At 38.9% G+C, this 22,161-nt stretch overlaps 1 protein-coding gene across 2 annotated transcripts in view; it reads right to left on the bottom strand.

Moving 5' to 3' along the window:
• The window catches only part of INTU (inturned planar cell polarity protein), a 97,967-nt gene that overhangs the window by 66,805 nt on the left and 9,001 nt on the right, over positions 1-22,161 (bottom strand). For both annotated transcript variants that reach the window (XM_020916676.2, XM_020916668.2), the window contains exon 2: positions 10,164-10,702. In XM_020916676.2, the coding sequence (XP_020772335.2) occupies positions 10,164-10,702 (539 nt within the window). The remainder of the gene's footprint in view (positions 1-10,163; positions 10,703-22,161) is intronic.

The raw sequence follows: 22,161 nt of genomic DNA on the forward strand, positions 1-22,161 counted from the left end.
CTCTTAAACTATAGTGCAGCTCAACACTGCAGCATAACTAAATATAACCTGTGAATGTTTAAAGAGAGGAATATTCTTATTTTTTTCTACAATTGGGAGAATTATATCAACCCAAGGGACGAATGGAAAATCTGTAGCATTAACCAAGTATTACACTTAACAAAGTTGAATCTAAACACTTAGACCCACAGTAAAAAAATTCAGCTGAAATTTTAGTTAAATCCACGTGGCACATCATAACTCAAAATGCTGGGTATTCACTGTTATTACTGATCTTTGTCTACACACAGCATTTTGTTTCAAAAGCCCTCAACCACAATAAAATCTATAGCATGTTTCAGTTAAAATATCCTTTTCCTGGCTTTCCTTTAAATGTGTATATTATCAAATCAAATGGCTTTAATAAAATAAAGATCAGTGTTAAAATGGAAATTTACTCTCATAACATGAAGGTGATATCTAAACACCAGTGAACTGCAGTAATAGAAATACACATAACAAGGTTATTTTTTCTCAACATTCTTATCGATAGGACATAGACTAAACAATTACAACCATTCATTAATTCATCCAACAAACACTTATTGAGCACCTACTGTATGCCAGGCACTGTTCTAGGCACTGCAGATAGCGAATGAACAAAACAGACAAAAATCTCTATACATATGGAACTTAATATTCTTTGGAGAAGACAGAAAGTAAACAGGCATATAGATAAAATAGTATTGTTAGACAACTCTATATTGGCCTCTCATGCTTTTCTGTATCTTACAAGCCAAGGAACTGAAAGTCTTTGTCTATATTGGCCTCTCATGCTTTTCTGTATCTTACAAGCCAAGGAACTGAAAGTCTTTGTTCTGAATTATCTTTTCAAGATTGTACAGGGAACAGTTTTGGATGAAATAGTGTCTCCCTCCAGAGCAAAAGTACAGAACAATAAGGATAATTTCTCCCTCAGTGTCTTATTATTGATTGTTCTTTATAAAAGATGTATGTTCCCTAAACTCAGAGTTCCATTCCTTTAAAGCAGCCCTACTGTGTGTAGGTATCACCTGGTCCTCTTCATGATGACCTTTGAGAATGAGGGCTGGGGAACAGGTGGAACTGTCACTACTTTAGCCACTACTGTTCCTCCCCGTCCTCTCTCTGCCTTCGTCCCTTGGTTTCCTTGACCTGCTAGCGTATGGGAAAGACGCAAAGTGCAGAGTGAGCAGGCGTTTCTCAGGCCAGCCCTGTGAGAGCCTGCAATGACCTACACTAGGTTTGGATGCTCAAGAAACGCCGTTCAGTTGAGGACGGCATTGGGTTTGGCCACCAAGTCTGACATGATGGTTCACTATTACATGATGGTTCACTCTGAGCAACGTCGTAACTTTTCTTAAAAGTTAAGAATTTTGAGATGTATAGAAATATCGTACCACTATGCTCTATAATAGGAACCAACACAGTGTTGTAGGTCGTTTACACTTACGAAACAAATAAAAACAAACTCATAGAAAAAGAAAGTACCTTTGTGGTTACCAGAGGCAGGGAAGCCAGGAAGGGGAAAACTGGATGAAGTTGGTCAAAAGGTACAAATTTCCAGTTATAAGATAAATAAGAATTAGGAATGTAATGTAGAACATGACAAGTATAATTAATGTTCTGGTATGTTACATAAAAAAGGTGTTTAGAAAGTAAATCCTAAGAGTTTTCATCACACAAAAAATTTTTTTTTCTACTTCTTTAACTTTGTACCTATATGAAATGATGCATACTCACTAAACATTACCACTTATTATGGTAATCACTTTATGATGTAAGTCAATTTATTATGTTGTACACCTTAATCTTCTACAGTGCTTTATGTCAATTATATCTCAGTCATACTGGAAGAAAAGAAAGAACTTGCAAACTAAACTTCCAACTTTAGTTCAACTTGGAAAAATAAAAAAGCAACATATCCCCCTAATTATTTTTAAACAAGAGACTAAATAAGTGTACTATATAACATTATTTATAGCTGTAGTGATTTTTAAAAGGAAGAAAGGAAGGGAAGGCGAAAGGGAGAAGAGAGAAAGAAAGAAAATAATGAAAGAAAAAGAGAGAAGGAAGGGAGGGAGTGAGGGGAAGATGAAGGAAGATGAACACAATACAGGAATACTGATGTAAAACAAAACCACTTCTGGATGATACCAACCATGAGTTGTAGATTATTCTGTCCTCAGGACACTTAAATAGTGAAATGGTTTAATACTTGTTCCTTTAAACTAAAACCACCTGATAATGTCACAAATGACTCCTTTTTTTCCCCCCTCCAAATCCTAATGAATATAGTTCTGTAGCTGAATGTTGTAGGAAGTGTTGTCTGAAAGCACCATGTCCAACAAACCTCTAAAAACAGGAGACATGAATCATAAGAAAGACATGAAAATTAATTCTAGAACAACTGCAGTATGTACACAATATTTTAAAATGTTTAGTATAAAACTGTCTCTTTCTATAAAGAGTTATATCTCCTGTTCATTTCCCAGATATTTGTTTTCCTTGTGTTTTTCTGAGCACCTCCTGTGAGGTGACTCAGAGATGGCAGGCTTCCTGGACATCACATCACTGCAGTGGGCAGCCTGTGCCCCAGCAAAGTTCTTTCTCAACAAGTGCATGGGAGTCATTAGTATGCATGGTCCCATCTCAAAGGCTGAAAGGAAATGAAATGCATGAATTGGTTTGAACTGTTAAATAAGCAATAGTCTGAGGATTATTGATGGGTAGAAATAAGAGGAAAAATCTACCAAGTTTATCAAGAGATATATTCAAGAATCAAATAAAACCTAAAGAGAGAAGGTTAGTTTATCATAATGCTTAAGTCATTATTTCAGAACATACATCAATTTCTCAACATCTACTTATATCAAATGACAAATGTGTACTGAAGCATACTAACTACATTAGGCATCAGGGAGTATGGAAATAGATATGCAAAAGCTAGTTTACAGTTCCACTAACACTATATGCAAAATGAATACACAATTTAAGAAATCATTTTTGAACAAAATTATTACACATAAATGTATGAAAAAGAAAGGACACACACCAAAATGCTGTCTTTGGGTGACTGGATGTTTTCTTTGCTTTGTTTTATTACATTTTCTAAATGGTCTACAATAAGCATATTACTACAGCAAAGAAAAAAATAATACTCTTATCTTATAAAAAAAAAAACACACACTGTGGTAGGCAGAATAGTCCTCCAAAAATGTCTACATCCTCATCTCTAAAATCTGTGAATATGTTACTTTACATAGCTAAAGAGACTTTTCAGATGTAATTAAGAAACATGAGATTGGGAGATTAATCAAGTGAGTCCCATGTAATCAAAGGATCTTTAAAGGAATGAGGCAGGAAAATCAGTCAGAGAAAGACCTCAAGATGCTACACTGCCAGGTTTGAAGATGGAATTAGGGACCACAAGGCTAGGAATGCTTGCCAAGGAAAGGAGTTCTCCCTTGGAGACTCTAGACTGAATGCAGCCCTTGTGGACACATGCATTGATTGTAGTGTAGGAAGACACATTTTAGACTTCTGATTTCTAGAACTGTAAGATGATAAATTTGTGCTGTTTTGAAGCACCGAGTCTGGTAATTTGTCAGAGTAGCAATAGGAAATTAATATACCCACTGAACAATATAAAGCAACCTGACTAAGCATCAAATGAGAGTCAGAGACCATGAATGCTAAAGAACAGATGGATATACAAGGTACATTTGGAGGTCACTAGGGAAAGAATAATTCAGTACTGTTAGAAGTGAGTATTTAATGTACAGGAGGACTGGGAAATACGTATGAGACAGTAGGATGGGATCAGATTATGAATTTAAATTGTTCATTTAAATTAAGCTGAATTTGACTTAAGAGGGGAAAGCATCTGGTTTTTTAAGCAGTTACATACTGCCATTTTATTCATTAAAGTTCATGCATTTACTGACAAAATCTTAAGTTTTGAGAGAATAAAAATTACTGTATTTTTTAACTTCAATATCAATCCCTCAACTATAATACTTAAGCACTAAACTAGAGAAAATCAAGGTCCCTCCCAACCTACCATCCTAGAGTTCCCTGAATAATGGCAGCACATATATTGTAACTACTAATACTATACAAAATATTAAGTAAAATACCATATTCTCAGAAGATGATGGATAAGAAACTGTTGTAAGGTTTTAATTTCTCATTAAAATAGAAAATAATACTACAGAAATGTTGGAAAAACCACTGATGACTTTAAATTATTTATGGCACTATTTGTCACTGTTCAGTCATTCAGTCATGTCCAACTCTTTGCGACCCCATGGACTGTAGCCCACCAAGCTCCTCTGTCCATGGGATTTTCCAGGCAAGAGTACTGGAGTGTGTGGCCATTCCTTTCTCCAAGGGATCTTCCCAACCCATGGATCGAGCTTGGGTCTCCTGCATTGGCAGATGGATTCTTTACCATCTGAGCCACCTACAGCCATGATTAATTTTGAAAATTATTTTTAGTCTTTACCTCTGTTCACACAAAGGAGTCATTAGGAATTATTTTTTCCTTTTAGATTTCTCAAGTAATAAGAATTTTTATGCTAGTTATAAAATTTTTAGAATTACAACTTTAATAGTCAAATAACAAATAATTTATAATTATTAAATTATAATTTAAATAACCATACTGTTGGCTTGACATTTTCATGTTTTTTATTTTTTATTCTAACTAAAAAATGCTTCAACAAATGTTTTCAGGCACATAGTTTTTCCTCTTTTTACATCAGGAGTCAGCAGACTTTTTCTGTAAAGGCTCACATCAGTAAATACATTACGCTCTGCAGGCCATATGGTCTTTGCTGCAACTCCTCAACTTTGACATTGTAGCTTTAAAGCAGCAATAAACGAATGTAGCTGTGTTCTAATAAAATTTTATTTATGAACACTGATGTCTGCATTTCATAAAATTTTCATATGTCATAAAATATCACTCTTTTGATTTGTTTTCTAACCACTGAAAAAGGTTAAAACCATTCTCAGTTTGCAGACTGCACCAAAATGGGTGGTGAGTTCATTGGAAAGACAGAATTTTAGGAGATTTTAGGCTGGTGGACCTGACTTGATCTGCTGGTGATGGCTTGCAGGTGTGTCTTAGATGACTTCTTTAGAATAAATGTTTCAAAATGGATTAACTGGATTAAAGAGTACATTGTGGCAGCTTATTTCCCAATTACATTTTTGAAAGGATTAAATCATTTCTTTTTTGTTTCAAAGAGAAATCTTTTGGCACTTTCCCCACCCACTCAAGTGAGCAACACGGCTAAGTGAAAGAGCTCTGTGGACGAATTCACACCCATGGGTCCCAGCTTTATCACTGACTCGCTGGCCGGCTGCTCTTGGATAAGGAACATGACACCTCGGGTGTCACCCACGGAGGTAACTGCGCCAGACTCTCTACAACGGCCCAAGACCTCTCAAAACTCTCTTTCCAATGAACTCACTGCTTCAGTGTCTTTACTAGTGGATCAAGTACCATGGGTAAAAATATGGGGGATAAATTATGTGAGAGAAGACAGACAAGTAAGTAGAGTTATTTTCATTAAGCATATAGAAATGGGGACTTCCCTGGAGGTCCAGTGGTTGGGACTCTGTGTTTCCACTGCAGGGGACCTGGGTTTGATCCCTAATTAGGGAACTAGGATCCCACGAGCCACACAGCACAGTAAAAAATAAATAAATAAATAAATTAAATAAAGTAATTTTACTCGGGGATTGTAAATATAGGAAAACAAAATATCAAAATGTTACAACTATAATGGGAGAAGACAAAAATGTATACCAAATAACAGTCTACCAAATATTAGAGAATAAAACCACACATTACATGTTCATAAAACCCAAAGCTATCTTTTCAAAAGAGAGCTTCAGATATTTTAATTGCAAACACCCAAAATGTCTGTCAACAGTGGAATGGAAAAATAAATAGTATGTATTCATACAATGGATTACTACATAGTGACAACACCCACATGTCTCAGACTATAAACTAAAGAAAACAGAAACAAGAGAATACACACCATATACTTCTGTATACACGAAGTTTAAGAAGAGGCGAAATCAACTGTTAGAAAACTTCTGACTTTTAGAAGATTATCTTTTGTGGGTGTACTAATAAGGAGGAAGCACCATGAAGCATATGGGGACCCACCTGGGTTGAAGTTACCAAAGTATATACATATGTTAAAATTCACTGAGTATTCACTTAAGATTTGGGCATGTTATGGAGTAACACCTCAATTTAAATGATTTTTTAAAGTAAATCCAAAAGCACTTCCAAATTTTTTTTTAAATTTAAAAGTGAAACAGCGCAAATATTATATAAAACAAATCTATTTAGTGACCACAGGGGAGCATATCAGAAGTTGATACATAAAGAACTTGAAATAAAAACTCTGTTTATTCTTCATCAGAAATAAGTCTTCAGGGTATGCAAAGTCTAGAATACTAATGTGTACTTTCTCTAACCCTATCATTCCCAATCCTTAAAAGAACACCTAATTTAAATGAGTTGAATAATAATCTTGAAGGAAAAAAATAACACACAGATGACAGCCAGTTTCTAGGATATAGATAAAAGAACTTCTATTTGCTCTTGACTGGACGGGGACTAGCTACAGGTAGTTCAGGAGCTATCAGCTGTCCAACTTTAACAGAAATATAAAAATAAACATGCAAGCCCTTGGCAGCCTGAACAGCAAAAATGGCACCAAGAAAGGTAGAAAACCCCCAAGAAACCAGCAAAGAAGAATGAGAAGAGAACAGATTTCTGCTGTCGTGAAAAGAAAGAAGAGTCGCCCGTCTCACTGTGCTGCTCAAGGGACTTCAGTCAACAGTGGGTCCCTCTCCAGTGAGACAAGGGCAAGCGTCACCTGGAGCAAGCTGCAGTTCTCGTGATCCCCCGCCTGTGGGGCGACTGCAGTGAGCAACGTCACCGTGAAACAAACAAGTGAGAAACTACCACCACAGACGCACCTTGTGCAATTTAGCAAGATGCTTTGCATTTAGCAAACTCACCATGACATTAAAATCGTCCATTCTTGGAGATGGGTGTGAACACATACCCGACTTGGAACAGGACTTCTGATCTTAATAAATGAGGGCATCTGCCCAATGAAGCATTCAAGGACGAAGGCTCTTTCCTAACAGTGATTTATATCTCTGGTGTAAGTCAGGTTATGAGGTAATATTCATTATTCACAAGCTTAATACCGATGACTGCTCAGAGAATTTTAAAAAATAAATGCTGAAAAAAATCACCCATTCTTTATTCCCAAATTATGTAATTTTAAAAACATAGGGCTTAATCATAAAATTCAAAACTTGAAAAAGCAGACAACCACCACCCATAAAGCCCCCACACTAATCCAACACTACAGCATTTTGCTGTATTTATGTTAACGTCTAATTGTTTTCACTGCATGTATTCTTTTTACATAGTTTATTCATTCAGTACATGTTTTTGAGGGCTTATGATGAGTCAAGCATTTTGCCCTGTGCCAAAGATGAAATAATCATTTTATTCCAACAAATTTCCTTTTCTACTTATTTGTAAGTTATAATCTTCCCTGTTACAAAACTGAAATCGTTTGTCTAACTTTTCTAAGTTTTTATTGCTATTTAATACACATGCAGGAAAAATGCATGTGTTGTAGTACAACACACGCTACCTCACTCAGGTTAAAAAGTAGACTACTGGCATCTCGGGTAGCTTTAAATTGTTTTAACAATAAACAGTAGGACCGCCCTGGCAGTCTTCCCCTCTCTGGTTGATTCTGTGTCCTCCCACACAGACGGTGCAAAGATCACACCCGGAGGTAGCTGGCATTCCTCGGAGGGTCAGCAGACTGGAGTGATTATCAGGGGAAAGGAAATAAGGGACAGGAGGCTCACTGGTCATAGCCACCTCTCTGTTAGGTTTCAAGAGAAATGGGTACAAAGAATTTTAGAGATTTGTCTAAAACTCAGTCCAAATGGGTACTCCCAGCAAAGGCCCCAGGTGAATATAAAGAGAGGGCATGAGCTGGGGCTTTCCAGCATGTGGGATCCTACGATTATGGTTGCAATCCTGCAACAACCAGGCAGGATTTCATAAGCAGAGATGCTGGCCTCCTTTCACAGAACTAAAAGAAAAAAACCCTAGAGATATTTTGGCCCAATCCTGTAACTTTACACAGAAGGAAGGTGAGGACTTCAGAGAATGTAAGTATGCACTAGCTCCTGTTTCAGTTGCCTGTTATTGCCTAAGTGATCACCTAGAAACTCACTAGTTTCAAATAACAATGATCATTTGTAACTATGTGTGGAGATGGATGCTTCCTAGATTTATTGTGGTGATCCTTTCAGAGTATATACAAATATAAAATCATTATGCTGTATACCTGAAACTAATATGTCAATTATATCTCAAAAAAAAAAAGAAACCAACACCAGCCACCATTTATTCTCTCTCCTGGTACTGGGGCTGATGGGGTTCAGCTGAGGTTCTCACTTGGGCTTCTCATGTAGCTGCAGCCAGACACTGGCTGGTGCTGGAGATCCCCGGACAGACTCCTCACTTACATCTGGTGGCCGTGGGAAGGGTAGCCGGGGCCTCAGCTGGGGCCATCAGCCAGAATACCACTACTCAAGGCCTCTTCATGCCGCCTGGGCGTCCTCACAGAACAGTGACAGGCAAGCAGCAGCATCTTTCTACGATCCCACTTCTTAAGTCACACAGTACCAATTAAGCTGCAGGCGCAGGCCGACCCAGGTTCAAGGCCAGGGAGGCAGGGCAGAGACACCCACTCAGACCATAACTCTCCATGGGAGGAGTATCAAAATTACATTTTAAGGAGAGAACGTGGAGATCTTGTTGCAACAGGTTAGAAGACACACTTTGCACAGATGCCCTTCCTACAAGACTCCCCCTTGCAAACCCTCGTCACGGCATTTATCACACTGCAGGAAACCATCTGCTTATTTTTGACCCACCTCTTCCACAACAGTTAAGTGAAAGTCACTCAGTTGTGTCGCTTTGCAATCCCATGGACTATACAGTCTATGGAATTCTCTAGGCCAGAAAACTGGAGGGGGTAGCCTATCCCTTCTCCAGGGGAGCTTCCCAACCCAGGAATCGAACTGGGGTCTCCTGATTGCAGGCAGATTCTTTACTAGCTGAGCCACAAGGGAAGCCCTTCACAACAGTATGAGCTACTTAAGAGGAGTAACTGGATCATTAGTGTAACCTTTGTATTCCTGGCATTTAGCAGATGCTCAAAAAATTATCTGTTGCATCAATGAACAAAAAAAAGTTGGACTTTAAGTAAAAGATATTTTAAAAATATTTTTAATAGTTTCTAAAGAATCTAAAAAAATTCCTTTATTAAAATCTCTCAGACTGAGTAAGCTTAAGGCCATCAGCTTTGAGAATTGCTATACCTGTAGGTTTCATTAACAACATCTTTAACTAATTTATCTTTAAGTAATAAAGTTGCTACTAACTCAAATATATCCAGCTGTTTAAAATGTATCAGCAACACAAAATGCTCATCTTAACACATATTCAGAATAACTCACAGGTTTACTATTTTCCCTTCAAAATCGGTAGGATATTTTATGACAAATGTCCTTAAAAGGAAACTTATTTGTAACACTGCTGTTGCTAAATGTGCCAAAGGAAATCATTTAAAACCCACTCCAAGAACTCGGTGTGCTGAAGTGCAAACATACAATTTTAAAGTATTTTTCTTCTTAAATTACATACTCTTGTATCATGTTGTTGGATATAGGTCATTCAAACCTAAATTATCACTGTACTGTCAACTTTTTTTTTCTTGTCAGCAAATAAAACCAAGATGAAATAAAATTTATAAAAACTCAAAAACTAGTTAAGTTGTTCCCTGGCCGAACAAAGCATGCATGCATATTCAGTGCACTAAAGTGCTTGTCTAAAGAACACCGCACATTGCAGTATACCATCCTTACAATTTCACTATTGTCCCAAGTATCATTGAGCAATCTTTAATTAGTTGAGACTCAGTATAATTTTGTTTCAATCGCTTTCTTCACAAGGCATCATTAACTGTTAACCCTGCAAACGAGGACTGATGTTCACCAGCAGGACTTACCAATTAAAACCTGACCACTCTTCATTGCAGATCCTCCTGGCAGCAGGCCATGGACCACAAGCCTCTCTCCACCACCCTGTTTTCCAGTTCTTTTCCAGCTCCACTTGGTCTGATGGATAATCCCAACAAGTACTTCCAGAAGCTTGAGCTGCTCTTTGGCTTTGGTGACGGTTAGCTTTTTGGGGTTTACGTAGATAGTCACATCCTTGTGCCGCTGCTGGACAACAACTCCCGTTTTCTGATTGGACTGATGCTTTAGAATGGATACTGGCCCGCTGGCATTACTATTTTTTTTATTATAGCGCTTGGGTAAAAGTTTTTTACTTTTTAAAATCTTGGTAAACCGCTTGAGTTTGGGTTCATACTTTTTTCCTTCCCTGTAATCATCTTCTTCAATAATGATCTCATTTTCACTGAATCTGACATGGTTCACAGTAGGTGTCTCAGGAAGGAGGCTTTCCTCCTCATCCTCACTCAGCTCCAAATAAAACAGCTCTCCATTCTTCTGCACACTGTCCAGCCATTCAGCCTCAAGGTCACTATGGAAAAGAGAAAAGACAGTCTGAATCGCAGCGCAACATAAGAAAAACAGTTATGCCTTTCCAGCACAGGGGTGAGGGTACAAGCTGGGGTGCAGGGAGATGGGAAGGGCAAAAGCGCCTTGATTATCTCAAGGTCTCCTTTCTGTTCCTAATTTACTGTGAGCATCAGCATTATTTACTGTAGAATGCTGTTTGTAGAGCTTTGAAGAACTGGAGTTGGAGGAGAGGGGATCAAAATGGCACAGTGATAGAAAAGAAAACAAATGAAAAAAAGAGATGGCCCTCTCCTAGAATCCAAGGTTCTGTTTTGTTTTTTAAATTTAATTCCCTGTGTGGTTTTTGTTCACTTTAGACAATTTCACTGGACAATGATTTACATTAGTAGTTGATTATGCAATTATGTCCACAGATGTAAGACATTTGGAAATTGTACATAAAAACATCTTATTTGCATAGAAATTATACATCATGGCTGACATGCTAAAACAAAAACTAAAGCCTACCAATATTAAGAGACTTTGTTTATATAATACATTTTCAAAAGAGGAACATTCACTCACCATGAACTAAAATCTTTGCTGAGATCAACTAATTTATCATACAATCACAGTTAATGATAATCACTTTGTAGCCTAAAATGTCCATAAAATTCTTTTTAATGAACAATTTTAGAAGGAAAAGTACACCACAAATTACATAATTCATCGTGTGATTATAAAAAAAAAAAACCTTTTAACTGGGAAGTAGGACATTGAAAAAAACAAAATTGTTGCTATTAAAGTGATTGAAACAGCACTGAAAAACAAAAATATTCTTCTTAAGGTAACAGAACTAATCACAAACTCTACCCTGTTCAATGTTACAAACAGTTTACCTTTCAAATTGGTATACTTTAAAGCAAAATTGGTTACACTGGAGAGAGTTTTTTCAGAAACGTGGACTGTAATATGTTGGCATGAAAGGGTATAAGCTGGGTCCTAATCATTCAGTCAGTTATAAGACATCTCTATTTTCTGCAGTGTTTATTAGCAACCCTTGTTCTTTTGGCTTAAATCAAGTGTCTCTTTCTAAATATCATGAAAATTAGTTTAAAAAAAAAGTACTATTCTATTACTCAGTCTGAAACTAACCACTGCCCTAGTCTGTGGTTGGTAATTAACACTGAATTTTCAACTATATATGTTTGGTTAAAAAACAACAAAAAGCATAACTATCCCCAGATCAAAACTAACATTTCTTTGGTCTGTGCTGGTCCCCAGTGTGTGGCATCATTTTAGGCACTTAGGCACATGTGTATTATTCACCATTATCAGTTGCTTTGAATATATCTGTCTATACCTGCAGAAATCAACATTTAATAACTCTGCAGTTCTACTGATAAATAACTGCATCTTTGTCATAAAATATTAGATAACAATGCACCATAATTCAAAATGGCACAATGAAAATACCATAGTTATACACAATTACGTATGAAGATATATATCAATTAGAAAATGAATGAAGCTGATTTGCTTTAAAATCTCACCTTTTTAATCTGCTATGTTATTTAAAGATATGTGATTCCAAAGAAACATTTATCCCTCCCTGCTAAACATGAAGATGATTCATCTTATCCTCTAAAATCTGAATGTGAAACCACTCTTTGGTTATGAGTTAATGATGCCAGCAGGGGAGTGTGCCAAGGAGGGCGTGTGTCAGGAGTGGAACAAATAAACAGCGCCAGGCACTGTGCTGAGTACTAGAATTACAGTGATGAAGACATCAGTTCCCTCCCTTGTCCAGAGGAGAGGAGAACCTGAGAAAGAGCTCATGGCAATACACATGGTCAGTGCAAAAGAGAGCTTGGCCAAGTTGAGTGTGGGATTAAGGGAGACTTTCCAGTAGGGAAACCACAGAGGTGAGTTTTAAAATGGCCAGGGAGGAGGGCTTGGGGGGCTGAAGCAGAGGACGAGACGAGAATTCCAAACAGAAGTACCAGGATGAGCAAAGGCCTTGACGGGTAGTCTCCTTGGTCTATGTAGACAACGACAGCCAGTCTGTGGTTGTCAGAGCGGAGTTGATGAGGTGGGGAATGATAGGAGATGTGGAGTTCTAATTTTGAGAAGGACCCCCGCAAAAGGTTTGGATTTTGTTGTGTAGGTAAGAGAGCATCAGTGAAGAGTTTTAGTAGAGGGTTTCCAAGTCAGATACCTTTGAATAGCTCTACTTTGACAGGATGATAGAAGAAGCTGAGGTGGACAAAAACTAAAGGTAAGAGGCCATGCAGGAGACTGCTTCCATGTCCAAGCAAATATGATAATTAAGGCAATGGGAGAGGAGATGGAAAGCAGGAAAAACATTTGAGAGATGCTTGAAAATCACCAGGACATTAAGACTGATTAGATGTGATGATGAGCAAGAGTAAAGAATTGATGCTGACTAGGAAGGACTGATCGGAGAAGGCAATGGCACCCCACTCCAGTACTCTTGCCTGGAAAATCCCATGGACGGAGGAGCCTGGTGGGCTGCAGTCCATGGGTCGCTAAGAGTCAGACATACTGAGTGACTTCACTTTCCCTTTTCACTTTCATGCATTGGAGAAGGAAATGGCAACACACTCCAGTGTTCTTGCCTGGAGAACCCCAGGGACAGGGGAGCCTGGTGGGCTGCCGTCTATGGGGTCGCACAGAGTCGGACACGACTGAAGCAACTTAGCAGCAGCAGCAGGAAGGACTGATGCTGAAGCTGAAACTCCAATACTTCGGCCACCTCATGCGAAGAGCTGACTCACTGGAAAAGACCCTGATGCTGGGAGGGATTGGGGGCGGGAGGAGAAGGGGACGACAGAGGATGAGATGGCTGGATGGCATCACCGACTCAATGGACATGAGTTTGAGCAAATTCCGGGAGTTTGTGATGGACAGGGAGGCCTGGCGTGCTGTGATTCATGGGGTCGCAAAGAGTCAGACATGATTGAGCAACTGAACTGAATTGAACTGAGATTTCTAGTTGGCAACTGTACTTTCATGCATCCTTTCTTATATATATAGGCAGACTCATCTTACATAAATGGGCATGTAATTATTGTAGATGTCATCCTCCCTTCCTATCTTTCACTGACATAAATGATGTTAAAATCTATGTACCACACAAGGTCTTGCTATATAGCACAAAGAACTATATTCAATATCCTGTAACGAACCAAAATGGAAAAGAATATGAAAAAGAATATAGATATCTATGTACAACTGATTCACTTTGCTGCATACAAGAAACTAACATTATATATTGATATATAACATTGTATATCAACTATACTTCAATTAAAAAAATTTCTGAAAATCTATGTTCTTATAACAATATAAAATATATATAGGGAAATTTGCTACTGTTTGTTTTGAAAAAGTGACTGCAATCTATACATACGCACATGCACACACCTGTATAATTTCTCATTTAAAATCATGATCCAGAAATTCCTAATGGCTACATTAAGATATGTAGCATGAGGGATGTAGCACATTTGATTATTCACCTACTGATAAGCTTTACATTCACTTTTTTGGGGGAGGGGTCTCCTATGAACAACAATACAATAACCATCTTTTTATGTAGGGAAATATATATATGTACATATACACACACACAAGCACATATATATACTTGTGATATATCTGTATATACATATATATTTTTACCCAAAGACTATAGCAATTCACATTTCCACCAGCAATGAGTAAGATCCATTTTCTTAACCTCTAAATTTAAAAAAATACTTCACTTTAAGCAGAATAATTTGCTTTTTAAGAGGAATAAATTTTTAAAAAGGGGATAAGAGACAAGAATAAAGAGAAGGAAATGACTGTAGTTAACTACAAATGAAGACAAAACACATAATAAAAAGAAAATGAACTGAGAAGTCACAGACCTTGGTTCAAACTGTTCTTTTGAGATTTTCACTTTTCTGAGCTTTAGCTTTTCTCTTCTTGTAAATGGATTCTAGCTATCTCACAGAGCTGTCATCAACAGCAAGTAAAATAACGTGTCTGGCACAGTTAAGGACAAATAAATGGCAGTTCCAGTCCTCTCGCCCACAGTCAGAGCTGTGGAGAAATGTACACCTTTATTAGATATAGCTCTTGTATTTCCGCACTCTTTCAACCCCGAGCAGTAAACGAAGATGTCTCCAACAATCTCTGTTTGCTAGGTTCCAGCTAAGTGCTGGTGACACATGAACCAAAACTAGACACTGCCTTTAAGGCTACAGTTCAGGTTCCCAGAAGGTTCCTTACTTTTGTGCGTGCATGCAAAGTCGCTTCAGTCAGGTCCGACTCTTTGTGACCCTGTGGACTGTAGACTGCCAGACTCCTCTATCCATGGGGATTTTCCAGGAAAGAATACTGGAGGGGGTTGCCATGCCCTCCTCCAGGGAATCTTCCCAACTCAGGGATAGAACCCACATCTCCTGCAGCTTCCTGCATTGTAGGCAGACTCATTACCAATGAGCCACAGGAAAAGCCCTCCTTATTTCTGCTACAGGTGATCAATTCCTATCACAAAAACATCAAGAGTATAACTGATAAACATGCCAGAAAGTTTACAGAGGTGGAAAGACCACACTCTCAAACTAGTTCGATTATAATGAATGAGGTGTACTAAAAACAATAAGAAACCCCAACTTTTCATTGCAACTATTCACTAATAGTGAAATCAGTATTGTATGTAGATACACCCCACTCTAAGAGATGGAGCTTAGTCTTTCTTCCTCTTTAGTGTGCACTGGACTCATGCTTCCAAAGAAGACAGCACGGGAAGTGAAATACGGCAGCTTCACAGTGAGGAAATCTGGCAGTCACCACCTTAACCAAGTGACTGAGGCTATGAAAAACAAGGACGGACTGAGAAACTGTCACGACTAGAGGGAACTAAGGAGACAGGATGACTAATGCCATGTGATACTCTGGATTGCATCTGGGAACCGAAAAAGGACTTAAGCAGAGGAATGGTGAAATCTGAATAAAGTCAGGAGTTTAGTTAATAATAGGACTGTACTAATGTTGATTTCTTAGTTTTGACAAACGTACCATATTTGTGTAAAAAGTTAACATCAGAGAAAAACTGGGTGAGGAATTTACAGAAACTCTTTGTACTACCTTTGCAACTTTTCTGTAAACATAAATTTATTCCAAAATAAAAGATTCATTTTTAAGTCTACCAGTTTTAATTAAGATTTTTATGATATATGGGTCACAGTAATCAATATTAACATAAATATCCTTTCATCTCTTTTTCTGAGATCCTATGGTGCAAGCTGCAAAGCTGTTATTGTGCAAATGTCTTTCAATGAGATTCTTCGTTTATTCTGCTTTGCTCTAAACAGAAATAACTGTGTATTTATAGTTGGCCTGCAAAGTTTGATGGCACATCAACTGGGTTCAAACTCTAAATGATGTGGTAAATATGGGCAGAGGCCTTCTTCCTAGAGAAAAACTTGCTAATTTGCAGATAATCTAGTTTGGTTACATAAGCTGTAACAGAAATATATTAAAGAAAACAAACTTTAGATAATACTAATAAGTTGCTCAATTACTGATGTATTCAAGAATTCCATGTTGATACCACATCTTTTTTCTTCTTCTAAGTTATCGAATCTCTCAGATCCTTAGCTGCATTAATGTCAGCATTTTTCACCAAGCGAAATAGCATCAGCATTTCCTTGGTCACCACAAGAACGAGAAAAACTGGCTGTGAAAAACTGTTATGAAACAGCCAGCCCTCACGGCACATTTCCTTAAGGAAAACAGATTTTGGCTACAATTTCAAACCTCTTATGTTATACTTTTTTCTTTTTAGTGGGAAAAGCACAGTGTGCTTTACCTAGGTAGCCAATACATGCAGCTATGTAGTTACACAGTGCTAATAGTTACAGAAGGACAAGTCTAGGGACAGAGGAAAGCCACACAAAATAAAAGCAACATGACAAATTATCACGGATTCCACCTGGGGCTTGGTTCAGAAAGGACTGGTCTGCGCAATGCTCTTCTGTTTTCATTTCTACGTTCTGTCTACCAGCAATATCTAAATTTTCATCTCCAAAGTCTTCTGCTTGTTTTCTAAAAGGAAACAATGATTTTAATGGTTAAAATCTGTGCTAGCTGTTAAGGCAGCTTGAGAAGGTGGGGAACCTGGGGTGGGCTGATGGTGTTCCTTCTGGTTCAGCCACAACCACCAATGGAACAAATGTGAAGCACAACAGAGGAGAAGGGATGAGTCAGTGAACTAACAACTGTGAACTTGTTGCATGAAACAACTCTTTACATCAGGAACACATCTCCACTGGAACTGTGCTAATAATGACCCCATCCCCTATCCCAATACTTCAGCTAAAAGGCGCAAGTCTACAGTGCACTAAGTTAAAGATATGATCTAACTCTGGTAGAACTGGAATCACAGACCAGCAAATCGGTTTCTGCTAGACCTTTACTGTGCTTTTAAAAGATGTCAGGTGGACAGACAGCTCTTCATCTAGCTCAAACACAAGTGCCAAAAGTGAGGAATGAAAACTACTATAAAGAAAACAAGGGCTTTCCTGGCAGTTCAGCAGTAAAAGACTCTGCCTGCAATGGAGATGGGTTCGATCCCTGGGTCAGGAAGACTGCCCAGAGAAGGAACTGACAACCTTCTCCAGTATTCTTGCCTGGGAAATCCCATGGACCAAGGAGCTGGCCTTGAGGTCACAAAGAGTCAGATACTATTTAGTGACTAAACAACAACAATGCAGGAGAAAAACTGTTACTGGAGAAATCAAATCTTGTTATCGTTCAGTTGCTAAGTTGTGTATGATTCTGTGTGACCCCATGGACTGCAGCATGCCAGGCTTCTCTCTATTCTTCACTATCTCCTGGAGTTTGCTCAGATTCACATCCACTGAGTTGGTGATGCCATCGAACCATCTCATCCTCTGAGCCCTCTTCTCCTTTTGCCTTCAACCTTTCCCAGCATCAGGGTCTTTTCCAATGGGCAGCTCTTCACATCAGGTGGTCAAAGTATTGCACCTTCAGCTTCAGCATCAGTCCTTCCAATGAATAATCAAGGTTGATTCCCTTTAGGATTGACTGGTTATATCTATTTGCTGTCCAAGGGACTCTCAAGAGACTTCAGCACCACAGTTCAAAAACATCAATTCTCTGGTGTTCAGCTTTCTTAGTAGTCCAACTCTCACATCCATACACGATTACTGGAAAAACCATAGCTTTGACTATATGGACCTTTGTTGGCAAAGTAATGTCTCTGCTTTTTAATATGCTGTCTAGGTTGGTCATAGCTTTTCTTCCAAGGAGCAAGCATCTTTTAATTTCAAGGCTGCAGTCCCATCTGCAGTGATTCTGGAGCCCAAAAAAATAAAACCTGTCACTGCTTCCACTTCTGCCTCTTCTATTTGCCAGGAAGTGATGGGGCCAGATGACATAATCTTTTTTAATGTTGAGTTTCAAGCCAGCTCTTTCACTCTCCTCTTTCAACCTCGTCAAGAGGCTCTTTACTTCTTTTTCACTTTGTGCCATTAGAGTAGTGTCATCTGCATATCTGAGGTTGCTGCTATTTCTCCTGGCAATCTTGATTCCAGCTTGTAATTCATCCAGCCTGGCATTTTGCATGATGTACTCTGCATATAAGTTAAATAAGCAGGGTGACAACGTGTACAGCCATGATGTACTCCTTTTCCAATTTTGAATCAATTAACTGTCTGGTTCTTGACCTGCATACAGGCTTCCCAGGAGACAGGTAAGGTGGTCTGGTATTCCCATCACTTTAAGAATTTTCCACAGTTTGTTGTGATCCACAATTAAGTCTAAAAAGGATCAATTAAGGTTCCAGGAGAAAGCAGCACTTAAATGGGACCTTGAATGATGATGACAAGTAGAGACAGGAAGAAAAGTTATTTCAAACAGAGACAACAATGTATAAAGTATAGAAGGAGTAAAAGAACATTGTAGGAATGAGAATGGGTGACTATTTCAGTGTAGTAATATTATGCACTGAATTCTTATGTTCCCCCAGAATTCATATTTTGAAACACTAACCCCCCAGTGCAATGATATCAGGAGGTGGGGCCCTTGGAATGTAATTAGAATTAGATGAGGTCGCCAGGGTGGAGCCCTCATGAATGGAATTAATGCCCTTAGAAGAGCCCCAGGGAACTTGCTTCTCCTCTCTACTATGTGAGAATACAATGAGAATGTGCAGTCTGTAACCTGGAAGAGGGCCCTCACCAGAACTTGGCCATGTTGATATCCTGACCTTGGACTTCCAGTCTCCAGAGCTGTGAGAAATAAATTTCTACTGTTTATATACCACTCAGTTTAGGATTTTTTTTTTTTTTTGCTATGTTTCATGGCTTGTGGGATCTTGGTTCTCTAACTAGGTATTGAACCTGTGCCCCCTGCAGTGGAAGCATGGAGTCCTAACCACTGGACCACCAGGGAATTCCCTAGAATATTTTTTAATTAGTGGCCAGAGTTAAGACAAGCAGGAATAAAGGTGACTTAAAGGAAGTTCATCAAAGATGGGTCTGAGAGGCTAAAGAACAGATCTAAAATAGCTTTAAAAAGCATCCTCAGGAATCTGGAATTTATTTGGGAGGACATCAAGCTTTTGAGTAGAAAAATGATTTAACAGACTTTTAGAGCAGTTTCAGGTTCACAGCATAACTGAGCAGAAGGTACAGCGACTTTTCATATACTCCCTCCCCATGACATGCATGACCTCCTCCACTATCAACATCCTTCACCAGCGTGGTTCATTTATTACAACTGATAAACTGATAATCATAATCACCCCAAATTCACAATTTTCGTTACTGTTTATCCTTGGTGTTGTACAGTCTATAGGTTTAGACAAATGTATAATGCCATGTATCATCCAACCACTATATAGCATCACACATAGTAGTTACACTGCCCTAACAGAATTATCCTAATATTTCCAATTTTAAAATAAAAGCTAAAAAAGATAAAGGCCCATAAAGTTTCCCAGTTACCAGGAAGATAGTTTTTATCTTAAAGAAAAGCATGTCTTTTCTAAGGCAGCCACACAAAGGTTTCATTTCCAAAGAGATAGAAACGCTTATACATTCAGCCTTTATTTTCTCTTTTAAGTGTTTGCCCCTTAGAATATAGTGCTCTTGAAACATCTTGTAAACTAATAAGTTACAACCAAGAATTAATTCTGAATTCCTAAAAACCAGAGAAAACTTGATGAAATTAAAATAAGTACGCTGAGTAGAAGAAGCTAGACAAAAAAGAGAGTCCATTTTTATAAAACTCTGGAAGTACAAACTCATCTATCACTACAGAAAGCAGGTAAGTGGTTGTAAGGAGTGAGGCAGGCATGAGTGTACTGGGGAGGCACACGGGGAAACTTCTGGAAGACAAGGATATGTTCATTATCTTGGCAGATGTATACATGTCAAAACTTACTAAATTGTACACTTTAAATCATACGATTTATTATACGTCAGTTACACTTCAATAAAGATGTTAAAATATCCCAGAAAAAAAATTTAAAGGACATATTTCTCTTCTCCAGTCATTCTTATTTTCAGTGGTCATTGCTTAGCTTTCTATAGCTGAATTCTCTTTCTAAAGTATCCTGTTGGGCATTGCTTAGGGTGAGGGCCGGCCCGAAGACCCTGAGAGCAATCGGAGGGAGCTTTTTTAAACTGTGGGATAGCAAGGGACAAAATTAACTGGCCCGAACACACTGCCAGTGGTTCGCAAAACAAAGGGACTGAGAATCTCCAGAGAAGAGCCGGCCCATCCCCGCTGGAGGTAAGAGGCAGGGGGGAGGGGAAAAGGGCAAACTCAGCCCCTGAGAAGCCACCCCCTCCCACACTGCAAACAGGCCTCCGGGTTCTAGCTAAAGACTTCCTGAGACCCGACTGGCGGTGCGTGCTGGGGCCGCGGAGGGAAAAAGCGCGCCGTACCCGGGGAGATTGCACCCAAGCCTCTGGCTGCCTGGGCCGCTCGCCGCGGAGGGAAAAGCCGTGCTGCACCCGGGAGAGTGCGCCCAAGCCTCTGGCTGCCTGGGCCGCTCGACGCCGGAGGGAAAAGGCGCGCCGCACCTAGGGAGAATACGCCCAAGCCTCTGGCTGCCTGGGCCGCTCAGGCCGGGGAAGGCACAAAACTCAGGAGCAACCGAATCTGCGCTTTTGTGGAGTACCCGAAAACTGGAACCGCACTCAACGCGGGGCCCGCTCCATACAGAGCAGCCGGGAGCCTGAGCAGTGTAGACGGCAAAAGCACAGACACCCGTGAGTGGGGTAAACCCAGTGTGGCCGGAACACGGTGAGCGCTACCCACACAGAGCGGTGTCTGTCTGCAGCGCCCCGCCCTCCCCGTAGCAGGACTGAACTGAACTAGCGAACCTAAATAAGAGATCACCTCCGCCCGCCTGTGTCAGGGCGGAAATTAGACACCAAAGAGACGGCAAACAGAAGCCAAATAAACAAAGGGAACCGCTTCAGAAAGGACCAGTGCAACAGATTAAAATCCCTGAAGGTAACACCGACTACACGGGAAGGGGCCTACAGATATCGAGAAGTGTAAGCTGGAAAGAGGAGCTATCTGAAATTGAACTGAACCTACGCTGACCGCAACAACCCCAGAGAAATTCCTAGATATATATGTACATATTTTTTTTAATTAAAAAAATTTTTTTTCTTTCCTTTTTTTTTTATTTTTTATTTTTTCTCTTTTATTTTCTTTTATAATTCCCTATTACTCCCCCATTACTCCTCAACTTTCATTTTCATATATTTTTACGATTTTTTTTAATTAGGGGAAAAAAACAAAAATTTTTTTTTTTCCTTTTTCTTGTTTTTCTCTCCTATTTCCTTTTAGAGTCCTCTAATACTCCTCTATTATTCCTTAACTTTCATTTTCATTTCACTATAACCTTGCCAAAAAAAAAAAAAAAAGAGAGAGAGAGAAACCCTATTTTTAAACCGAACTTCATATACAGTTCTAAATTTTTTGTGTTTTTGTTTTTGTTTTTAAATATTGTATTTCAAAGAGTCTAACCTCTACACTAGATTTTCAATCTTTGTTTTTCAGTAGTATGTGATATAAATTTTGGTCATTTAAGAATCCAATATTCAGTTCCCATTTCTATTCAGGAGTGTGGTGATACTCTCCCACTTTTGACTCTCTGTTTTCTACCTCAGAACACCTCTATTTCCTCCATTCCCCTTCTCTTCCCAATCCAACTCTGTGAACCTTTGTGGGTGTCTGGGCTACGGAGAACACTTTGGGAACAGATAACTGCGTAGATCTGTCTCTCTCCTCTTGAGTCCCCTTTTTCTCCTCCTGCTCACCTCTATCTCCTTCCTCCCTCTCCTATTCTTCATGTAACTCTGTGAACCTCTCTGGTTGTCTCTCACGGTGGAGAATCTTTTCACCATTAATCTAGAAGTTTTA

This window comes from Odocoileus virginianus, chromosome 12 (assembly GCF_023699985.2).
Source record: "Odocoileus virginianus isolate 20LAN1187 ecotype Illinois chromosome 12, Ovbor_1.2, whole genome shotgun sequence".
NCBI classification, from domain to species: Eukaryota; Metazoa; Chordata; class Mammalia; order Artiodactyla; family Cervidae; genus Odocoileus; species Odocoileus virginianus.